Source organism: Scomber japonicus, chromosome 17, assembly GCF_027409825.1.
Source record: "Scomber japonicus isolate fScoJap1 chromosome 17, fScoJap1.pri, whole genome shotgun sequence".
Classification (NCBI taxonomy): domain Eukaryota; kingdom Metazoa; phylum Chordata; class Actinopteri; order Scombriformes; family Scombridae; genus Scomber; species Scomber japonicus.
The window spans coordinates 1,364,351-1,386,032 of NC_070594.1; the positions used below are offsets into that span (position 1 = coordinate 1,364,351).

The 21,682-nt window shown below is 41.6% G+C and overlaps 1 protein-coding gene and 6 non-coding genes across 7 annotated transcripts; 4 read left to right on the forward strand and 3 right to left on the reverse strand.

Annotated features, from left to right (window-relative positions):
- Positions 1-2,445: 2,445 nt before the first annotated feature.
- On the reverse strand, positions 2,446-11,643 carry mthfd1a (methylenetetrahydrofolate dehydrogenase (NADP+ dependent) 1a, methenyltetrahydrofolate cyclohydrolase, formyltetrahydrofolate synthetase). Its single transcript, XM_053337321.1, has 11 exons — positions 11,596-11,643; positions 10,369-10,471; positions 9,927-10,011; positions 7,399-7,458; positions 7,065-7,118; positions 6,848-6,984; positions 5,910-6,010; positions 5,150-5,286; positions 2,877-2,988; positions 2,650-2,777; positions 2,446-2,499 (listed from the first exon to the last, which is right to left on the reverse strand). Exons 2-11 carry the CDS (start codon positions 10,467-10,469, stop codon positions 2,446-2,448), a joined length of 969 nt encoding a protein of 322 aa, XP_053193296.1. The 5' UTR covers positions 10,470-10,471; positions 11,596-11,643.
- A 1,848-nt stretch (positions 11,644-13,491) lies between these two features.
- Positions 13,492-13,564, forward strand: trnar-ucg (transfer RNA arginine (anticodon UCG)). Its single transcript has one exon. It is a non-coding gene; the product is annotated as a tRNA-Arg (tRNA).
- Positions 13,565-13,904: 340 nt separating this feature from the next.
- Positions 13,905-13,977, reverse strand: trnaa-agc (transfer RNA alanine (anticodon AGC)). The gene has a single exon. It is a non-coding gene; the product is annotated as a tRNA-Ala (tRNA).
- A 102-nt stretch (positions 13,978-14,079) lies between these two features.
- trnai-aau (transfer RNA isoleucine (anticodon AAU)) lies at positions 14,080-14,152 on the forward strand. Its single transcript has one exon. It is a non-coding gene; the product is annotated as a tRNA-Ile (tRNA).
- Positions 14,153-14,877: 725 nt separating this feature from the next.
- On the forward strand, positions 14,878-14,951 carry trnai-aau (transfer RNA isoleucine (anticodon AAU)). Its single transcript has one exon. It is a non-coding gene; the product is annotated as a tRNA-Ile (tRNA).
- Positions 14,952-15,655: 704 nt separating this feature from the next.
- Positions 15,656-15,728, reverse strand: trnaa-agc (transfer RNA alanine (anticodon AGC)). Its single transcript has one exon. It is a non-coding gene; the product is annotated as a tRNA-Ala (tRNA).
- Positions 15,729-15,826: 98 nt separating this feature from the next.
- trnar-ucg (transfer RNA arginine (anticodon UCG)) lies at positions 15,827-15,899 on the forward strand. The gene has a single exon. It is a non-coding gene; the product is annotated as a tRNA-Arg (tRNA).
- Positions 15,900-21,682: the final 5,783 nt, after the last annotated feature.

Consider the following 21,682-nt stretch of genomic DNA (forward strand, 5'->3'; position numbering starts at 1 on the left):
CTGTCTCTCTCTCTTCTCTCTCTCTCTCTCTCTGTCTCTCTCTCTCTCTCTCTCTCTCTCTCTCTCTCTCTCAGTCTCTCTCCCTCTCTCATCACATTACACGTACTAAAGACACAAATATGCAGCTAAAACAATAATAAAAGGTGCTTCTCATGCCGCTGCCTGACCCCTGACCCTGACCTCTGAGGCAACACAAAGCTTATAAGGAAACACTGACGGACTCACAGTGATGCTGCAGAACTCAAACCAAGCAGCCAGAGACAGAGATGCTTGTTTGTACAGCTGAGACTCTGCCAGAAACTAACTAGTGACCAGACTGTATACTATATAACATAGCGGCTGGTTGCTTGGTCTCTCTCTCTCTCTCTCTCTCTCTCTTCCTCTGTCTGTTTGTTTTGTCTGTCAGTGGTTTGAAGTTAGTCCAGAAGTTAGTTAGTTTTTATTTTGTTAGTTTACTGTTAGTTGGAGATCAGCTGTACTCCAGTTTTCTTTAGTTTAGAGGGAACAGCTGATTGGTTCACACTTTGTTTGAGTTTCACTCATTTAAATAAACTCTGGTTTAACTGATAACTTGGTGTCTGATCGTTGCGTCCTCTATGTGAGCCTTTCTGTTAGCTGCTAGCTGCTAGCTGCTAGCTGCTTTACGTTAGCTGCTAGCTGCTTTTACGTTAGCTGCTAGCTGCTTTATGTTAGCTGCTAGCTGTTAGCTGCTTTACGTTAGCTGCTAGCTGCTAGCTGCTTTATGTTAGCTGCTAGCTGTTAGCTGCTTTACGTTAGCTGCTAGCTGCTTTATGCTAGCTGCTTTCTGTTAGCTGCTTTCTGTTAGCTGTTAGCTGCTAGCTGTTAGCTGCTTTACGTTAGCTGCTAGCTGCTGTCCTGCATGTTTCAGGTATCTGCACTCTAACAGCTGATCCTAATACAAGCTCGTTATCAAACAGCTGATAACGAGCTCATTTTATTTGGATCAGCTGTTCGAGTCTCTTCAGTCAGTCTGGTTCTGACTCTGAGCAGAAAAGGTTTTATTTATTGTTTTGAGAAAGTTATTATTTTTACTAAATCCTGTTTTGATGATAAAGACTCAAGATCTGATTGAATATTAACATTCAACTTTATTTTTCTTTGTTTTTCATTTTAGTTAAATTCTTTCTGTGAACGTTTCATTATATTATCTCACAGATTTAAACATGTAAATAAAATCTATGTAATAAATAAACGTGATTGATCCTCAGAGTCAGAGACGGACTGAAACAAAAAGATTATTAATATAAAATAAAAATACAATAAATAAATAAATCATATCACAATTATTAATCCAGTATTGCATGAACTGAACTTCTGCATTTTATGATTTTTCTATTAATGATTATCTATTAATAATTTCCTATCGATACTTTGATCCTGGCTGCGCTGCCGTTTCCATGGCGACGACCTCTGACCCCTGAACAAACAGAGCCGCTGATGAAGGTTGAAAAACACACAGAGAGAAAAAAGTCTTCAACTCGAACTTCATCTGTTTATTCATGATGTTTGTTGGTTTCACAAAAAAAAATCAGAACAAAGAATAAAGAACAAGGAATGAGGAATAAAGAACAAGGAATGAGGAATGAGGAATAAGGAATGAGGAATAAAGAACAAGGAATGAGGAATGAGGGATGAGGAATGAGGAATGAGGAATAAGGAATGAGGAATGAAGAATGAGGAATAAGGAATAAGGAATGAGGAATAAGGAATGAGGAATGAGGGATGAGGAATGAGGAATGAGGAATAAGGAATGAGGAATGAAGAATGAGGAATAAGGAATAAGGAATGAGGAATAAGGAATAAGGAATGAGGAATGAGGAATTAGGAATGAGGAATGAGGAATAAGGAATAAGGAAAGAGGAATGAGGAATAAGGAATGAGGAATGAGGAATAAGGAATAAGGAATGAGGAATGAGGAATGAGGAATAAAGAATAAGGAATAAGGAATAAGGAATGAGGAATGAGGAATGAGGAAAGAGGAATAAGGAATGAGGAATGAGGAATAAGGAATGAGGGATGAGGAATAAGGAATAAGGAATGAGGAATGAGGAATGAAGAATGAGGAATGAGGAATGAGGAATAAGGAATGAGGAATAAGGAATGAGGAATGAGGAATAAGGAATGAGGAATGAAGAATGAGGAATGAGGAATGAGGAATAAGGAATGAGGACTGAGGAATGAAGAATAAGGAATGAGGAATGAGGAATGAGGAATGAGGAATAAGGAATAAGGAATGAGGAATGAGAATAAGGAATGAAGAATAAGGAATGAAGAATAAGGAATGAGGAATAAGGAATGAGGGATGAGGAATGAGGAATGAGGAATGAGGGATGAGGAATGAGGAATGAGGAATAAGGAATGAGGAATGAGGAATGTGATGTCTGGATAATAAAATATAAAACATGAAGGACGACGAGGTTTCGATCATCTTCGCTGCTGATTCTTCAGGAGGAACCTCTGAGCGCTGCGCACCGTGTTCTGCAACGACACAAACACTCATTATATTATTCATCATTATATATGTATTATATTACATTACATTGTATTATATTAGATTATATGTATAATATTAATGTTTTAAGGTGGACTGACTCCAGGTCAGGGTTAGGGGGGGTTTAGGGGTTTTACCTCCATCAGCATGGCCACCGTCATCGGCCCCACCCCTCCTGGTACAGGTGTGATGTATGCTGCTCTCTCATTGGCTGAGGCGTAGTGAACGTCGCCGACCACACGCTTCCCGCTCGCCTTCGTCTCGTCTGATAGAGGTCAGGGGTCAGAGGTCAGGGGTCAGGGGTCAGACACAGGTATGAACACGGTGTGGTGTTATTGTATAGTATTAATAGTAGTATTCCCACCAGGTACGTGGTTGATCCCACAGTCGATGACGACCGTTCCTTCTTTCAGCCATTCTCCTCTCACCATCTCTGCTCGTCCCGCCCCCACCACCAGGATGTCAGCCCTGCCCACCTGGACAGGAAACGCATCACACATCACACAGGAAATGCATCACACAGGAAACACATCACACATCACACAGGAAACGCATCACACATCACACAGGAAACGCATCACACAGGAAACGTATCACACAGGAAACGCATCACACAGGAAACACATCACACAGGAAACGCATCACACGTCACACAGGGAACGCATCACACAGGAAACGCATCACACAGGAAACGCATCACACAGGAAACGTATCACACAGGAAACGCATCACACAGGAAACACATCACACGTCACACAGGAAACGCATCACACAGGAAACGCATCACACAGGAAACACATCACACAGGAAACGCATCACACATCACACAGGTAACGCACCACACAGGAAATGCATCACACAGGTAACGCATCACACAGGAAACACATCACACATCACACAGGAAACGCATCACACAGGAAATGCATCACACAGGTAACGCATCACACAGGAAACGCATCACACAGGAAACGCATCACACAGGTAACGCATCACACAGGAAACGCATCACACAGGAAACGTATCACACATCACACAGGAAACGCATCACACAGGAAACGCATCACACAGGTAACGCATCACACAGGAAACGCATCACACAGGAAACACATCACACAGGAAACACATCACACAGGTAACGCATCACACATCACACAGGAAACGCATCACACAGGAAACTCACCACACAGGAAACGCATCACACAGGAAACGCATCACACAGGTAACGCATCACACAGGAAACGCATCACACAGGAAACGCATCACACAGGAAACGCATCACACATCACACAGGTAACGCATCACACATCACACAGGAAACGCATCACACAGGAAACGCATCACACAGGAAACGCATCACACAGGAACGCATCACACATCACACAGGTAACGCATCACACGTCACACAGGAAACGCATCACACAGGAAACGCATCACACAGGAAACTCATCACACAGGTAACGCATCACACAGGAAACGCATCACACATCACACAGGAAACGCATCACACAGGAAACGCATCACGCATCACACAGGAAACGTATCACACAGGAAACGCATCACACAGGAAACGCATCACACAGGTAACGTATCACACAGGAAACACATCACACATCACACAGGAAACGCATCACACAGGAAACGCATCACACAGGAAACGCATCACACAGGAAACGCATCACACATCACACATCACACAGGAAACGCATCACACAGGAAACGCATCACACAGGTAACGCATCACACAGGAAACGCATCACACAGGTAATGCATCACACAGGTAACGCATCACACAGGAAACGCATCACACAGGAAACGCATCACACAGGTAACGCATCACACAGGAAACGCATCACACAGGAAACACATCACACAGGTAACGCATCACACAGGTAACGCATCACACAGGAAACGCATCACACAGGAAACACATCACACAGGTAATGCATCACACAGGTAACGCATCACACAGGAAACGCATCACACAGGAAACGCATCACACATCACACAGGTAACGCATCACACAGGAAACGCATCACACAGGAAACGCATCACACATCACACAGGAAACGCATCACACAGGAAACACATCACACATCACACAGGAAACGCATCACACAGGTAATGCATCACACAGGAAATGCATCACACAGGAAACACATCACACATCACACAGGAAACGCATCACACAGGAAACACATCACACAGGAAACGCATCACACAGGTAACACATCACACAGGAAACACATCACACATCACACAGGAAACGCATCACACAGGAAACGCATCACACAGGAAATGCATCACACAGGTAATGCATCACACAGGAAATGCATCACACAGGAAACGCATCACACAGGTAATGCATCACACAGGAAATGCATCACACAGGAAACGCATCACACAGACATGATAACAACCCTTCAGTCAGGCTGGGTCTCTGGTCAGGTAGGTCGGGAGTCTTGGAGTGGCAGGTGGGGGGGGGGGCTCACCTGGTCGGGTAGATGGGGGGGGGGGGGCTCACCTGGTCGGGTAGGTGGGGGGGGGGGGGCTCACCTGGTCGGGCAGGTCGGGGGGGGCTCACCTGTTTGGGCAGGTCGGGGGTCTTGGAGTGGCAGGTGGGGGGGGGGGGGGGCTCACCTGTTTGGGCAGGTCGGGGGTCTTGGAGTGGCAGGTGGTCACCGTCGCGTGGCTCCACAGCAGGAGGTCGTGCATCGGAGCTCCGACGATTTTGCTTCGACCAATCACGACGGCGTGTTTTCCCGCCACAGACACACCTGCACACAGGAACCAGGAAGTAAACATCACACCTGCTGCGTTCAGGTTCAATCAGACAGCAGAACGCTACTGAGCTGCTGGGTGTGTGTGTGTATGTGTTTTCCTATCCTGGTGGGGACCGACTCCTGGTTTCCATGGTAACGAGCATTGGAATCAATAGCAAACAGCCTCCTGATAGGCCCGGTCCCCACAAGGTTGGTTTTCCTGACAAAGTGTGTAAGTGTGTATATTAGCCTGTTAGCTTCGTATTAGCATATTAGCTTAGCGATTAGCCCCCTAGGTTAGGCTTTCAATCCTACATTTGTTCAAATACTGAATATGAATTGTACTGTGGCTAACAGTGATGTCAGCTGTATGCTAATAGACGTTAGCATTACGGGTCCCAACGAGGGGGGGCAAAATTCAGGTTTCAAATTGATGTGTGAGTTTTTGATATGTCAAGTCCTTTTTGTTGTTCATACAGTATTATGATGAATTTAGGAGTTAAAGTTACGTCTCTAGACCTTTTAGAAAGGCTGGACCCCAGTCAGGGTCCCCATGAGGTACTAAAAACAGGTATGTGTGTGTGTGTGTGTGTATGTGTGTGTGTGTGTGTGTGTGTGTGTGTGTGTGTGTGTGTTACCTGTCTGTCTGATTAGCTCCATGCAGCCGTTCGGTGTGCAGGGGATGAAACAGTCATTCAGATCACCTCGAGACAACTTCCCTGCATTAATACAACTCAGCCTGCACACACACACACACACACACACACACACACACACACGCACATACACACACACACACACACACACACACACAGACACACACACACACACACACACACACACACACAGACATACACACACACACAGACACACACACACACACACACACACACACACAGACATACACACACACACACACACACACACACACACACACACACAGACATACACACACACACACACACACACACACACACACAGACACACAGACATACACACACACACACACACACACACACACACACACACACACACACAGACATACACACACACACACACACACACACACACACACACACACAGACATACACACACACACATACACACACACACACACAGACACACACACACACACACACACACACAGACATACACACACACACACACACACACACAGACACACACACACACACACACACACACAGGATGATAAATGATCTTCAGTGTTTTTCTGTGACTTGATCTTGACGGACAGGAAGCAGTAACGGACAGGAAGCAGTAACGGACAGGAAGCAGTAACGGACAGGAAGCAGTAATGGACAGGAAGTAGTAACGGACAGGAAGCAGTAACGGACAAGAAGCAGTAACGGACAGGAAGTAGTAACAGACAGGAAGTAGTAAGGGACAAGAAGTAGTAACGGACAGGAAGTAGTAACAGACAGGAAGTAGTAACGGACAGGAAGTAGTAACGGACAGGAAGTAGTAACAGACAGGAAGTAGTAACAGACAGGAAGTAGTAAGGGACAAGAAGTAGTAACGGACAGGAAGTAGTAACAGACAGGAAGTAGTAACGGACCCGTCCACGTCTTTCTCAGGAGAGACGGCGTTGGTGACGAGCTCGTTGTCGATGGCGTTGACGGAGTCCAGAGGAAGCTGCACGATGAGACCGTGGACGGACAGGTTGTCGTTAACGGCCATGATGCTCTGCAGCACCTGGAGGAGCAGCGCACGTTAGAAACCAGCTTCCTGCTTCCTGCTTCCTGTTTCCTGTTTCTTGCTATGTGTTAACTGACCTCGTTCTGCGTCGCGGAGCTCGGCAGCCTCACGTGTTTTGCATCGATGCCGATCTGCAGACGACAAACTCAACATGTCAACCCTCCTGTTGTCCATGAGTCAAGGAAGGAAGGGAAGGAGGGAAGGAAAGGAAAGGAGGGAGGAAATAAAGAGAGAAGGAGGGAAGGAAGGAAAGGAGGGAGGACGGAAAGGAGGGATGGAGGAAAGAAAGAGAGAAGGAGGGAAGGAAGAAAGGAAGAAAGAAGGAAGGAAGGAGGGAGGAAGGAAGGGAGGGAAGGAAGGACAGAGGAAGGAAATGAGGGAAGGAAGGAAGTGTGTTTAGGTGTTTCTCACCTCGGCTGCAGCCTTCAGCTTGTGGCTGATGTAAAGATTCGAGTCGTCTCGGTCTCCAACCTGAAACACAGAGAGGAACATCATCATCATCATCTTCATCATCCTTATCATCATCCTCATCATCATCATCATCACCATCACCATCATCATCATCACCATCACCATCATCATCATCATCTTCATCATCATCATCATCATCATCCTCTTCATCATTTAACCATGAGACACAGAGAGGAACATCATCATCATCATCATCTTCATCATCCTCATCATCCTCATCATCATCCTCATCATCCTCATCATCATCCTCATCATCCTCATCATCATCCTCATCCTCTTCATCATTTAACCATGAGACACAGAGAAGAACATCATCATCATCATCTTCATCATCCTCATCACCCTCATCATCATCCTTATCGTCTTCATCATCATTTAACCATGAGACACAGAGAGGAACATCATCATCATCATCTTCATCATCCTCATCATCCTCATCATCCTCATCATCATCCTCATCCTCTTCATCATTTAACCATGAGACACAGAGAGGAACATCATCATCATCATCATCATCATCTTCATCATCCTCATCATCATCCTCATCTTCATCATCATTTAACCATGAGACACAGAGAGGAACATCATCATCATCATCATCTTCATCATCCTCATCATCCTCGTCATCATCCTCATCCTCTTCATCATTTAACCATGAGACACAGAGAGGAACATCATCATTATTATCTTCATCATCCTCATCGTCTTCATCTTCATCATCCTCATCATCATCCTCATCATCATCATCATCCTCATCATTTAACCATGAGACACAGAGAGGAACATCATCATCATCATCATCTTTATTCCTCCCTCCATGATGTTCCCTTTTTTATTTTATTTTATTTTTTATTTTATTTTTATTTTATTTTTAAATTTTTATTTTTCATTTTTTATTTTTTATTTTATTTATTTATTTATTTTTATTTAATTTTAATTTTATTTTTATTTTTATTTTTATTTTTATTTTTATTTTTATTTTTATTTTTATTTTTATTTTTAATTTTATTTATTTTTGTCTTGTTTTTTTGTTTTTTATTTTATTTTTTTGTTTTTTCTATTAGGGGGAGGTTTGTTTTTAATCAATTTTTTTTCATGTTTCCATGTTGTTTTTTACTATTATTGGGTTTTATTTTTATTTTTCAAATTATATGTTTTTATATTTATTTTTCCAATTCTTACTGCTAAATGTTTTATGTAAAGCACATTGAGTATGAACTGCTCTCTATAAATAAAGCTGCCTCCTGCTCGTCTCTCATATCTAAGCTTCGTCTCTGTGAGTGAACTGAGAGGAAAGTCTTTACGTCTCGGTGCTGAAACGAGCAGCAGTGTTAGCGTGAAACATGAAGTATCTGCAGGTTCATGTTTGTTATCAGCTGAGAGAAAAAGCAGCTGCAGCAAACACAACCGGCTCGCGCTGGTCTGTCGGGTCGAGGTGAACCAACACGACATTTATCTGTCAGAGGAGTCAGAGACTGGAAAGAGTCGACAGGAAATATATGAGCAGTGAAGAGGTTCCTCTGTTTATACTGAATATTAAAAAATCAGTTAAACTAGATTTAAAAGCTGCATCAGGTTTGTTAAAATGTACATTTAGTATTTTTGTTGGTTTTCTAGATAAATTCAGACTGAACTCCGCAGCAAGACATCATGGAGGTTACGCCCAGTTCAATATAATCAATATATTAAAAAAAGATCAATAAGAGGAAACTGATCAATGTGTAATTAAAGGTTTTATTGTTTTAATATTTGTTTTATAAATGGATGAATACAGAAAAAGACCTGAAACTGAACTGGGCGTAACCTCCATGATGTCTTGCTGTGGAGTTCAGTCTGAATTTATCTAGAAAACCAATTTTAACAAACCTGATGCCTTCCTTCCTTCTCTATCTCTTCCATCCTTCCCTCCTTCCTTCTTCCCTCCCTTCCTTCCTTCTTCCCTCCCTTCTTCCCTCCCTTCCTTCCTTCCTTCCTCCCTCCCTTCCATCCTTCCTTCCTTCACCTGGGCGTAACCTCCATGATGTCTTGCTGCGGAGTTCAGTCTGAATTTATCTATAAAACCAACAAAAATACTAAATGTACATTTTAACAAACCTGATGCTGCTTTTAAATCTAGTTTAACTGATTTATGGATTCAATTAAATTCCTTCTGTTTATACTGACTATTCTTTTAAAAGGAGATAAATTCAGACTGAACTCAGCGGCAGCAAGACAGCATGGACGTTACATCAAAGAATTTTTTTTGAGTAGTGGAAATACAACTCATATAATCCAACATATACAGAATATTTCTAAATTACTGGTGGAAATGTTTAAAATAAGATGCTTAGTAACATCAAGTAAATAAAAAGAATCATTCACATCTAATTTCTTCCTAAATAAGTTTTGACAAATGATATAAAATGTGTTATAACCACAGTGTTGTGTTGCTAAAAGTGGATTTTAATTATTCCACATTTATCACTCGCCTGTAAAACCACCAGACTCGGCCTGAACCCCGAAAACTGAGTCCTCATGTTCTCCACCTCCTTCTTCAGCCGCTCCCTCACCAACCTGCACACACACACACACACACACACACACACACACACACAGACACACACACACACACACACACACACACACAGCACAGTCACACACACACACACACACACAGACACACAGACACACACACACACACACACAGACACACACACACACACACACACACATACACACACACACAGACACACACACACACACACACACACACAGACACAGACACACACACACACACACACACACACACAGAGACACACACACACACACACACACACACACACACACACACACACACACACACACACACACACACACAGGTCAGAGGTCAAACGTTGTGAGGTCATCATGTTTAGTGTCTCTGTGACTCACTTGGATGTCTTGTTGCCGGAGATGACGGTTGCTATGGAGCGGCAGCTTCCTTGGCAACTGGAGGCCCGAAGGCGGAGCGAGAGAGCAGCCAAGGTTAACATGACTGAGAGAGAGAGAGAGAGAGAGAGAGAGAGAGAGAGAGAGAGAGAGAGAGAGACAGAGAGAGAGAGAGAGAGAAAATAAATTAATCAATTCAATGATTACATCCATCACTGAATCGCTGTGTAATATATTTTAGAGTCGGCCCCTCCAGTGGTTCCCAACCTAGGGGTGGGGCCCCTCCAAAGGGTCAGCAGATAGATGTGAGGGCTGCTGAGATGATTAATGGGAAAGAAGAAAAAACAAAGTTCTGATACACAAATGTGAATAAATGTAGTGGAGATGTAGTACCTCTAACTGTACTACAGTAAAGTACTAGTACCTCTAACTGTACTACAGTAAAGTACTAGTACCTCTAACTGTACTGCAGTAAAGTACTAGTACCTCTAACTGTACTACAGTAAAGTACTAGTACCTCTAACTGTACTACAGTAAAGTACTAGTACCTCTAACTGCACTACAGTAAAGTACTAGTACCTCTAACTGTACTACAGTAAAGTACTAGTACCTCAGACTGTACTACAGTAAAGTACTAGTACCTCTAACTGTACTACAGTAAAGTACTAGTACCTCAGACTGTACTACAGTAAAGTACTAGTACCTCTAACTGTACTACAGTAAAGTACTAGTACCTCTGACTGTACTACAGTAAAGTACTAGTACCTCTAACTGTACTACAGTAAAGTACTAGTACCTCAGACTGTACTACAGTAAAGTACTAGTACCTCTGACTGTACTACAGTATAGTACTAGTACCTCTAACTGTACTACAGTAAAGTACTAGTACCTCTAACTATACTACAGTAAAGTACTAGTACCTCAGACTGTACTACAGTAAAGTACTAGTACCTCTAACTATACTACAGTAAAGTACTCAGTTCTTTTCATCCTAACAGATATAAATGACCTTTGACCCTCTGACAGTTTAAACTGCAGGTTTGATTCTTCAGCTTCATTTTATAAACACTGATAAACGTTTTCGTCTCTTTGAGTCAAACAGAAAGTTTCATAAACATGACGATGAACAGCAGAAAGTTTCCCATAATGCACCTCTGCAGACATTTAATAAAAGAGTTCAGGGTTAGCAGCCAATAAAAGAGTTAAAGCAGAGAAGCAGCAGCAGCTTACCTGAGAGCCGGCCGGAGGAACACTGACACACATCTGCAGGAGTCTCTGTGTGTGTGTGTGTGTGTGTGTGTGTGTGTGTGTGTGTGTGTGTGTGTGTGTGTGTGTGTGTGTGTGTGTGTGTGTGTGTGTGTGTTCATTCCTGTGGGAGTGTATGGAAGTTGGATCATGACCATAAAACTCAGTCAGATGAGGACACACTAGGAAAACTTTCATTTTAGATTCTTGTGAATTTTGACTCCTGCAGATAAAATCTTTCTTGCTTTATTTTTATAGTCTTGACAGTTTCATAAAGTCTAACTATGAACTCTTAATACTGCAGAATAAAATATACACTGTAAGAAAAAAGAAAAGTTTTATAAAAAGTGTTTACAATCTTCTAATAAGTTGAAATTAATAAATTAAATCTGCACTTTAACAGTTTCTCTGCAGTCAGTTTGTGTTTTTTTGACACGAATGAACTTCCATACAGGTGTGTGTGTGAGTTTGGACTATATCAGTGTGTGTGTGTGTGTGTGTGTGTGTGTGTGTGTGTGTGTGTGTGTGTGTGTGTGTGGGTGTGTGTGTGTGTGTTGCGTCACACGTTATCGGTGTGTTTGTGTGTATCCAGATCTTTCTGAACCAAACCAGCGGCGGGAACAAGTCTGATACTGAGGAGGGGGTCAAAGGTCGACCTGCAGTAAACTGGAGGAGGGGGCGGGGCTTCCCACGCAGCTCTCAGCCAATCAAATCCCTGCAGTCTGGCAGGAAGGAAGCCAGAAGAGGAAGAAGGACGAGGGCAGAGTGACTTTTTTTCTCTGCACATTTCACAGAGTTTTTCCATCTGACTGCAGCCAAATCACTTCATAAGCTGTTGTTGTGACTCTGTCCTGATGCATTATGGGAAATGTAGGCTCCATTGTTATAGAGAGTAACTGTGAGGACGTTTCCACCTCTGCTGCACAGATTTAGACCTCTGTTTCCACAGAGAGCAGAAAGGATTCACTGCAGATCAGATTGTTTAGATCTAAGACTAAAACTAGCAGGGAAAGAATAATAATGTAGTTAACTGAAATAAAAAGAAAAAAAACTAAAGTGAACAAAACAAAACTAACTAAATAGTTGTATTTTTATTGTCTCCTGTTCAGTTTATATGTTGAGATAACGGCCGCGTCCAGCAGGTGGCAGCAGAGCAGCTTCAGCACAGACAGAAGAAAATGATGCTTTAATGATTTTATATAAAGAAGTAGAAACAACAGACAGCCCAATGTGGGGATATTTAGACTCCAAACCTGCAGTAGGTAACAGTAAAGAGTGGTGATGAAGAGTGATGATGATGATGAAGAATGATGATGATGAGGGGAACATTTATGGGATAAAAGCTAAAAGGGAAAAATCCCACTAATGTCCAGGTTGTGATTTTGAGCTATATAAATAAAGATTGATTGATTGATTGATTGTTAAACTCACTAAAACTAAACTGAAATTGAAAAACTAAATAAAGATAAAAAATGATGAAAATGTAAAAACTATAATAACTGTGGTTTAAAACTCTTTAATTTCTTCGTCTACATCCCAACAGACCTCGGTAAGAATCAGCTGCTTCTCAGAACATATAAATAAAAGTAGACTTCATTGAACCTCACTGAATTATTATACATGTGAGAAGTGAAAGTCTGTTTATTCTGATCTCAACACAAATAGAAACAAAACTAAGATAAAAACATTGAATCTGTTAACGTTTTACCTGCTTAGACCTGGATGATGTCTGGATGATGTCTGGACGGATTCTGGATGAAGTCTGGTTTAGGGTTATGGTTTATAGGGACATGAACCTATAAACAAAATGTAGAGCTTCTCTGAAAATACTGAGCAGCCTCAGAGTCAGTGACCAGATATTAACCATGACTTCATCAACATGACCACGTGGCCTAAAGGACAAGGTGTCTGACTTCGGATCAGAAGATTGAGGGTTCGAATCCCTTCGTGGTTGACTGTCTAGACCATGTTCACCAAGCAATGTGACAGAGCTGATTATGGATGAAAACAAGACATAGTCACAAATATAAAACTTTACTGAACACTTGTATTGCAGTGAACAGTGTGTGACCCTTGCTCTTTTCATGATCACATTCAGCAGGAGGAATCCTTCAAATCGAGACTTTGTGTGTTTCTGAGGTCAGACGTTCTCCAAAGGGACTAATCATGTTTCTGATCAAGGAAGCATCATGGTGACAGAACAACACAACCTTTTGAAATGCAGTGTGTGACATCCCAGATAACAAAAAGTAGTGTTTTCTTCTTGACAATCGGCTCTACAGAAAAGAAGGTAATGGAGAATGCGGGCATCGATCCCGCTACCTCTCGCATGCTAAGCGAGCGCTCTACCATTTGAGCTAATTCCCCTTCTTCAAGACATCAGCAAGCCTGGTTCGCTCGATGTTTGAAAGCAAAGGAATGTCTTTCAATCTATAAGGGACGTGGTTGTAGATAGAAAGGCAGCAACAGGCCTGTTAGCTCAGTTGGTTAGAGCGTGGTGCTAATAACGCCAAGGTCACAGGTTCGATCCCTGTACAGTGCAGGCTTCATTGTTGTAGAGGGAGAACATCTGGTAAAGACCTTCAGATGTAAAGCTGGCAGTGTTTTCAGCTCAACTCAAGGAATGTGCAACACTGCCCCATCACCTCACACATGGATCCCATGAAGGCAAAAGCTTGATCTTCCAGATCTTGCACCTCCTCACTGTTTGTCGGTAGACTCGGACCTTCGCCCCGTTCAAATGTACACGTCACTGTCTGCATGACCACGTGGCCTAAAGGACAAGCCGTCTGACTTCGGATCAGAAGATTGAGGGTTCGAATCCCTTCGTGGTTGTCTGTCCTCTCTTCTGTAGTACTTGTGTCTGTTCAGGAAGAAATATTCCAATAAGAAGCTTTGAAGACCAAGCAATGGGACAGTGCTGATGATGGATGAAAACAAGACATAGTCACAGAGATGAAGGTGTGGAAATGTGACAGTGCAGAGGTGTGTAACCTTCCTCTGATTTTTATGGGGACATTCAGCAGGAGGAATCCTTTGAATGAAGGCTTTGTGTGTTTTCTTCTTGAGGAGAGACCACTGAAAAGAAGGTAATGGAGAATGCGGGCATCGATCCTGCTACCTCTCGCATGCTAAGCGAGCGCTCTACCATTTGAGCTAATTCCCCTTCTTCAAGACTTTAGCAAGCCTGGTTCGCTCGATGTTTGAAAGCAAATGAATGTCTTTCATTCTATAAGGGACGTGGTTGTAGACAGAAAGGCAGCAACAGGCCTGTTAGCTCAGTTGGTTAGAGCGTGGTGCTAATAACGCCAAGGTCACAGGTTCGATCCCTGTACAGGCCAGGCTTCATTGTTGTAGAGGGAGATCATCTGGTGAAGACCTTCACATGTAAAGCTGGCAGTGTTTTCAGCTCAACTCAAGGAATGTGCAACACTGCCCCATCACCTCACACATGGATCCCATGAAGGCAAAAGCTTGATCTTCCAGGTCTTGCTTCTCCTTGCTGTTGGTCGGTAGACTAGGACCTTCGCCCAGTTCTGTACTTATATGGAACTTTTTCTAGTCATTATGACCACTCTGGTGCTTTTACATTACATCTCATTCACGCATTCACACACATTTATACAACCTGCTCATCAGGTGGAAACTAACCATTCACACACCGTTGGCATAGCAACAGGAGCAATTTGGGGTTAAGTGTCTTGCCCAAGGACACATGGACAATTGGACTGGAGAAGCCAGGAATCGAAACGTCAAGCTTCCAATTGGACAAGGCGTCTGACTTCGGATCAGAAGATTGAGGATTCGAATCCCTTCGTGGTTGGCTGTTCTCTCTTCTGTAGGACTTGTGTCTGGACCAAGTGACCAATGAGCAGCTTTGACCATGTACACCAAGCATTGATGCTGATTATGGATGAAAACAGTGACAGTGCAGAGGTGTGTAACCTTCCTCTGATTTTTTTGGGGACATTCAGCAGGAGGAATCCTTTTGAATGAAGGCTTTGTGTGTTTCCTTCTTGAGAAGAGACAACAGAAAAGAAGGTAATGGAGAATGCGGGCATCGATCCCACTACCTCTCGCATGCTAAGCGAGCGCTCTACCATTTGAGCTAATTCCCCTTCTTCAAGACTTGATCTTCCAGATCTTGCTTCTCCTCGATGTTTGCCGGTAGACTCGGACCTTGGCCCAATTCAAATGTACACGTCACTGTCTGCATGACCACGTGGCCTAAAGGACAAGGCGTCTGACTTCGGATCAGAAGATTGAGGGTTCGAATCCCTTCGTGGTTGTCTGTCCTCTCTTCTGTACATATGATAGTGAACAGTTCCTGACCTCTGCTCTGCTTTTCATTCAGCAGGAGGAATCCTTTGAATCAAGGCGTTGTGTGTTTCCTTCTTTACAGCCGAGGTCAGACGTTCTCCAAAAGCTCTAATCATGTTTCTGATCAAGGAAGCTTCGTGCTGACAGAACGAAACAACCTTTTGAAATGGAGTGTGTGTGTGACATCAACATAAATATAAAAAACTATAATATATAGAAGTTAAAACTGGAACAATTATTTCTGCTGTAGATATTCTAACTGTGATAAAGTCTTAATACGAACCAGGACATATAATGTGTTAACTCGTTAATAGTTTTCTTTTGTTGTGAATTCCAGTCTTCTGGCTCAATGTTGTAGATTTTTATCACATCTTGTCTTCATTGTAGTTCAGAGGTGTGACAGTTTTATCAGTCTGGAGTTGAATGGTGCTGAGTTTAGTTTCTATTTCAGGTATCAGTGAGTCCTCTGAGCCGTCGGAGCAGTTTGGTGACAACAGCTGATTCAATAAATGATCAGTGATGAGCCGAAGCTAAATGAAATGTATGGACCTTTAATCTTTTATTACTTTTCATATGAAACACACAGCAATGAAATATAATATACAGTATATACACACAGAGATATTCAGCAGTGTGTTACTGCCATGATGACACATTTCGGGTTTGAATGAAGTTCTTTTCACTTTTTATTCATTATTATGACAAAGTATGTTTCATTAGTAATATATTCATTATTATTAAATTAGTTTTACAATAGAATGATCTTGTTCTTTATTTTGTTCTTTCACAAAACATTTTCATTGTTTCACTGAATCAACATTAAACATTTCTCATTAGCATTAAATTAAATTAGTCTGTTCAAAGGTGTCAAGGTTCGATATATTAATCTAATCTATTACAGATGTTACCCAAACCTTATCAACCATCAAATATTCACAAAATCAATCAACAGCCAGAAGACTAAAAACATTGTTCCATGTCGACCAGTCGTAATATGATTCATAAATTATTTTATATTGCTGCTACAAGCTGCAGCGTTTCTTTCTTATTATTGTTTCAAAGCAAGAAGTCATCAGGTCCTTACATCTACACATCCATTTGTGAAACATTAGGTAATAATAACAACAATAAATAGTAATAAAGTTTTGTAATATAATAAGAAAGTGATGTGTTTATCAGCAGCCTCAAGTTCTGGTTTGGTTTATTAAAGATTAATTTAATAAGTTTCTCTCATGGGAAATCAAAATATCAACGAGAACCATCACAGAGGAAAGCAGTTATTTCTTCCCTCCACTTCTGTTGCTTCAACCTGTTGACTTGTCCAGTGTTGTGTGTCTTTGTGTTAATTCTCTCATTATCAATATAAAAAATAAAACTTAGTTGCTAATGATGTAATGTACAGCAGTGTTTTAATGATGCTGTTAGAGGAAGTTCACAAATGTGTAAATAGAAAAACTTGAGTGTTGCTGTTTTTGGCTGAACCCAGACGGGGAGAGACCAGCATGTAATGTAAAGACCACAGGTGTAGAGATACTGCAGTGTTAAAGGGTAACAGGCCGGATCCTTGAACAGTCAGAGCAGCAGTTCAGATCTAGAGCGGCTCTTCTGTGCTGTGAGGAAGACAATGATCCACCGGCTGTCTGAGCTTGTTATGGAGATGATGTGCTGATTGCTTGATTACAGTCAGGTGATGTCTCAGGATGCAGAGTCGGTGCATAGAAAGCAGGAACGGGAGAACAGACTAAACAAAAACACAGCAAACACACTACTAACCCTAACCCAGCCGCACAAAAACAGAAAACAGCAGCATAGATAGCCTTTATTGTCCTAAAGGGAAATTCATTTTCACAATCTGTCAGAGACCTTACAGACACGAACAATATACATAAACACACCAGCTATACAAACACCACCAAACATTGAGAACATATAAGTACACACTGCACAAACATCACCAGACAGCATGGAGTCAAAGAGTCGTCGTCACACTGACTGTTTATTTTCACAGTAGTGTTTGTTTTAACTATAAATTATTAACATATATAATGTAAATGTACCTCCACTGTTTTTATTCATCACTATCTTGGACAATATAGCATCACTTATACTGTAGCACATACTTCTCTGTATTCACCTTTAAATAATACTCTGATGCTAACTGCATTTAATTGGCTTTGTGCCTGAACTCTACACACTGACAGTCAAATTGAATGTAATCTAATCTAGATGTACATGGGCGGGTTTTAAAGGAAACTGCAGGGCGAGGCTTCAGGTGAGTTGGATTTAAAGCAGACAGGATGCTGTTGGTGTCTGCAGAGCGTCTGATGATCCAACTTTAAATCCACTCTCAACTTTTCCACAATGCTTCTTCATCAATCTGCATCTTCCCTCTCAAACCAGCATCAGGAGACATCCACGGACACGCACAGCAGGTGAGTAAGCTAGTTAGTAGTAATAATCATTTTTATTTATATATGACTCTTCAAACAAGTTCAATTTAAAACAATTAAAAAGCTGTACCACAGTGGGAAAGAAATATAGAAAGCAATAAATAAAATATGAATCGAGATAATGACTTTGTATAATATTGGAACATTGGGAAAGAAATACAGAAGAAGAGTAAAGTGAGTCAAATGAAACATTAAATAACAGCATGAGAGACAGTCTGAATAAAACTGAAGTGATTTTGGAGATTCTCCCGAGCAGCAGAAACAAAGCTGAGGGTTACAGATGAGATGAGAGATGTCGTCTGCATAGAGACACATGTAGATGAAAACGCTCCAGCAGTAACGTAGAGAGAAAACCAGAGCGGTCCAAGGAGACTCCTGAGGAACGCTGCAGGTCGTCTCTACAGAGGAACAATGTGCCGACTTACTCACAGTAACAGAATAAAACACTTTAAAACCAAACCAGAGATCATTCATCACGTTCAGGAGTGAAGACTGGAATATCTCAAAGGGTTCATGTCTGTCTAATTGTTCAGCAACGACTTTTTCTTTATGGAGCTTTTCCACTACACAGTTCCAGACTCAACATGGTACCAGGAACCTTTTCCATTACTATAGTTCCTCCTCAACGTGGGCGGGGTCGTCATAGCAACGCTGCGTTAAACTGCCGTGACACAAACACATAAACAGTGGAGGACATGGAGGCGATGGTGTACTTGCTGCTGTCTGAGGCTTTCTGTCACACACACTTCCTTCCTTCCTTCCTTCCTTCCTTTCCTCCCTTCCTTCCTTCCCCTCCTTCCTTCCGTCCTTCCTGCTGCTGTATGTGTCTTCCTGTCTCACACAAAGCAAGAGAAGAGAAACCAATCTCTGTAACTCTGTTGTTGGTGTTTAAAATGCCGGCTTTGATTCTTGTGTGGGACGGCTCATGACTCTTCCAGTGACTCTCTGACCAATCAGAGGCCGGCAGTCTGATGACGTCACATTTAGTATCGGCTCGGCTCGCTTGAAACCTCAGCAGAGCAGATACTAAAAAAGCAGCAGGTACCAGGTACTATCCCTGATGGATTCGCAGAGAAAACCGAGTCGAGTCGAGCCGAGCCGTGCTGGAACTGTGTAATGGAAAAGCGCCATTAGAAAGAAATAGTTTGGAAAAAAGTCTGAAATTATCCAGAGATACTTTCATCATATTTATACATGAAACTTGATATTACATAGAAACAGTTTTAAAGCACTGTTAAAGGTCGGGAGGTCCATGAGTATTAATACGTTAATTATTAAGTAAAATCAAATGTAAGTGATGATACTGGGTGCATTGTATGACTGTTGTGGCATTTATTGAATGGCCACATTTTTTTAAAGGTAATTTGGACTGAAATACATTTATAAATATGTGTTTTTGATATGTGATAATAGTAAAGTTATTTCCTCATACTGTCCGTATCAGTTATATCAGTTAGTGTCTGGACAGACGACGTTATCATCTGCTCTGGTATTCTGATTACATCGAGAGATTGTGGAAAGGCGTCACAGACATTAACGCTCATTCACCTTCACATATTTCTTAATGATCTGATCTTTGGTTTTACTCTCTATATGAAGGAGGAGTTAAAGTTTAGTGAGTAGTAGTGAAGCTAAATCTAATTAAAATAAACCTTTACTGCTTTACTTAAATGTAAATCATCTAGGGTTTCATTTTCTCTCCCTTGAACAAAAGGGCCATTTTTATCTTTATATTTCTATTACAATCATTATTATTGTTTATTAATTTACACACTTCATTTAAGATTTGATTTGAGCATCCAGAGTTGAAGCATCAGACCAGGAGACGAGCGATCCCAGAAGCCAGAAGCCTGAAACACTCCACAACCATGTGAGTATTTAAGTGTTTGTGTATCTGATAGACTATAAAAACTAACAGATGTAACTTCATAACGTCACCTGTTGGTTTGTGGACTCCTGTTTGAAACCTTTGTCCGCTGCCATCAAGACTTTTGGACTCTTAGAGACCAAAATGTAACATTTAACTTCCATCAGCTGGAAAAACACTGACACAGTGACGGCTATGGCTATACTCTGTAAATCTGTGGTTAGATGACCTAACCAATGTTATTTCCTTGGTAGCAACGTCTCAATCACAATGTAGCCACACCCTAAAGCATGCCCTGTTTTATCATCAGATTTGAATGAACTCATTTGAATGAACATGATGCTGAACTGAAGAAAGCTTGAAACATTAAGAACATTCATCTCTGTTTGTGTCTCTTAGGGAACCTGACTGGTCTTCATAGTGAGTTCATGCTGCCTCCTGCTGAGAAGATCCGGTACAACAACAAAGATTAGTCTGATACCATCAGCTGTGAGCCGACACACACATTAAAAGTCTGTTTATCTAATAACTAGTTCATTCTGTTATTATGCTCTGATACTCATGGCTTCTTCACCTCCCAATCCTGACTCTCAGCCAGAGAGTCACATTCCCAAAAAATTATCTGTAGCTCATTTGAACATATGCAGTCTGAGGAACAAGATTCATGAGATTTATCATATATTAGCACTTCATCAGATCCATGTGTTGGCACTCTCCGAAACACATTTAGACCCCAGTTTTGATGACAGTAAATTATATATTAAACATTACAGTTTGTACAGAAGAGACAGAAACAATAATGGAGGTGGTGTAGCTTTCTATATTCACAATCAGATCCCAAGTAAAGTACGGAGAGACTTGATGCGCTCTGATTTAGAGATTATTTGGGTTCAGCTTCAACTGGACAATAAAAGACCAGTTTTAGTGGGTTGTTGTTACAGACCACCAAGAAGCAATGATGCATATTTGGAAAATATTTGTGAAATAATACAAACAGTGTCTCAAGAAAACATGGACATTTTCCTCCTGGGAGACTTCAACATTGATTGGGCGAAAACATCTTCTCCAAAGATGACAATGATCTCTGTTTTAACTGACTGTAAGATGAAACAGATGATGAATCAGCCTACTAGTGTGAGGATTGGTAATAAAGGCATCAAGACATCAACAATTATTGACCATATATATACAAATATTCCTCTGAGATGTTCAAACATTACCTCAACACCTACAGGTTGTAGTGATCATGATCTCATTTCTGTCACTGTGGAGAGAAATGCTCCCAAATTTAGAGAAGAGATTATCTCTCAGAGATCATACGAGAACTTTAAACAAGCCAAATACATCCGTGACATCAGGAGGGCTCAGTGGACAGAAGTACACAATGAATCAGACCCTGAGTGTGCTTTATCCAGGTTCACTGGCATCTTTAGCA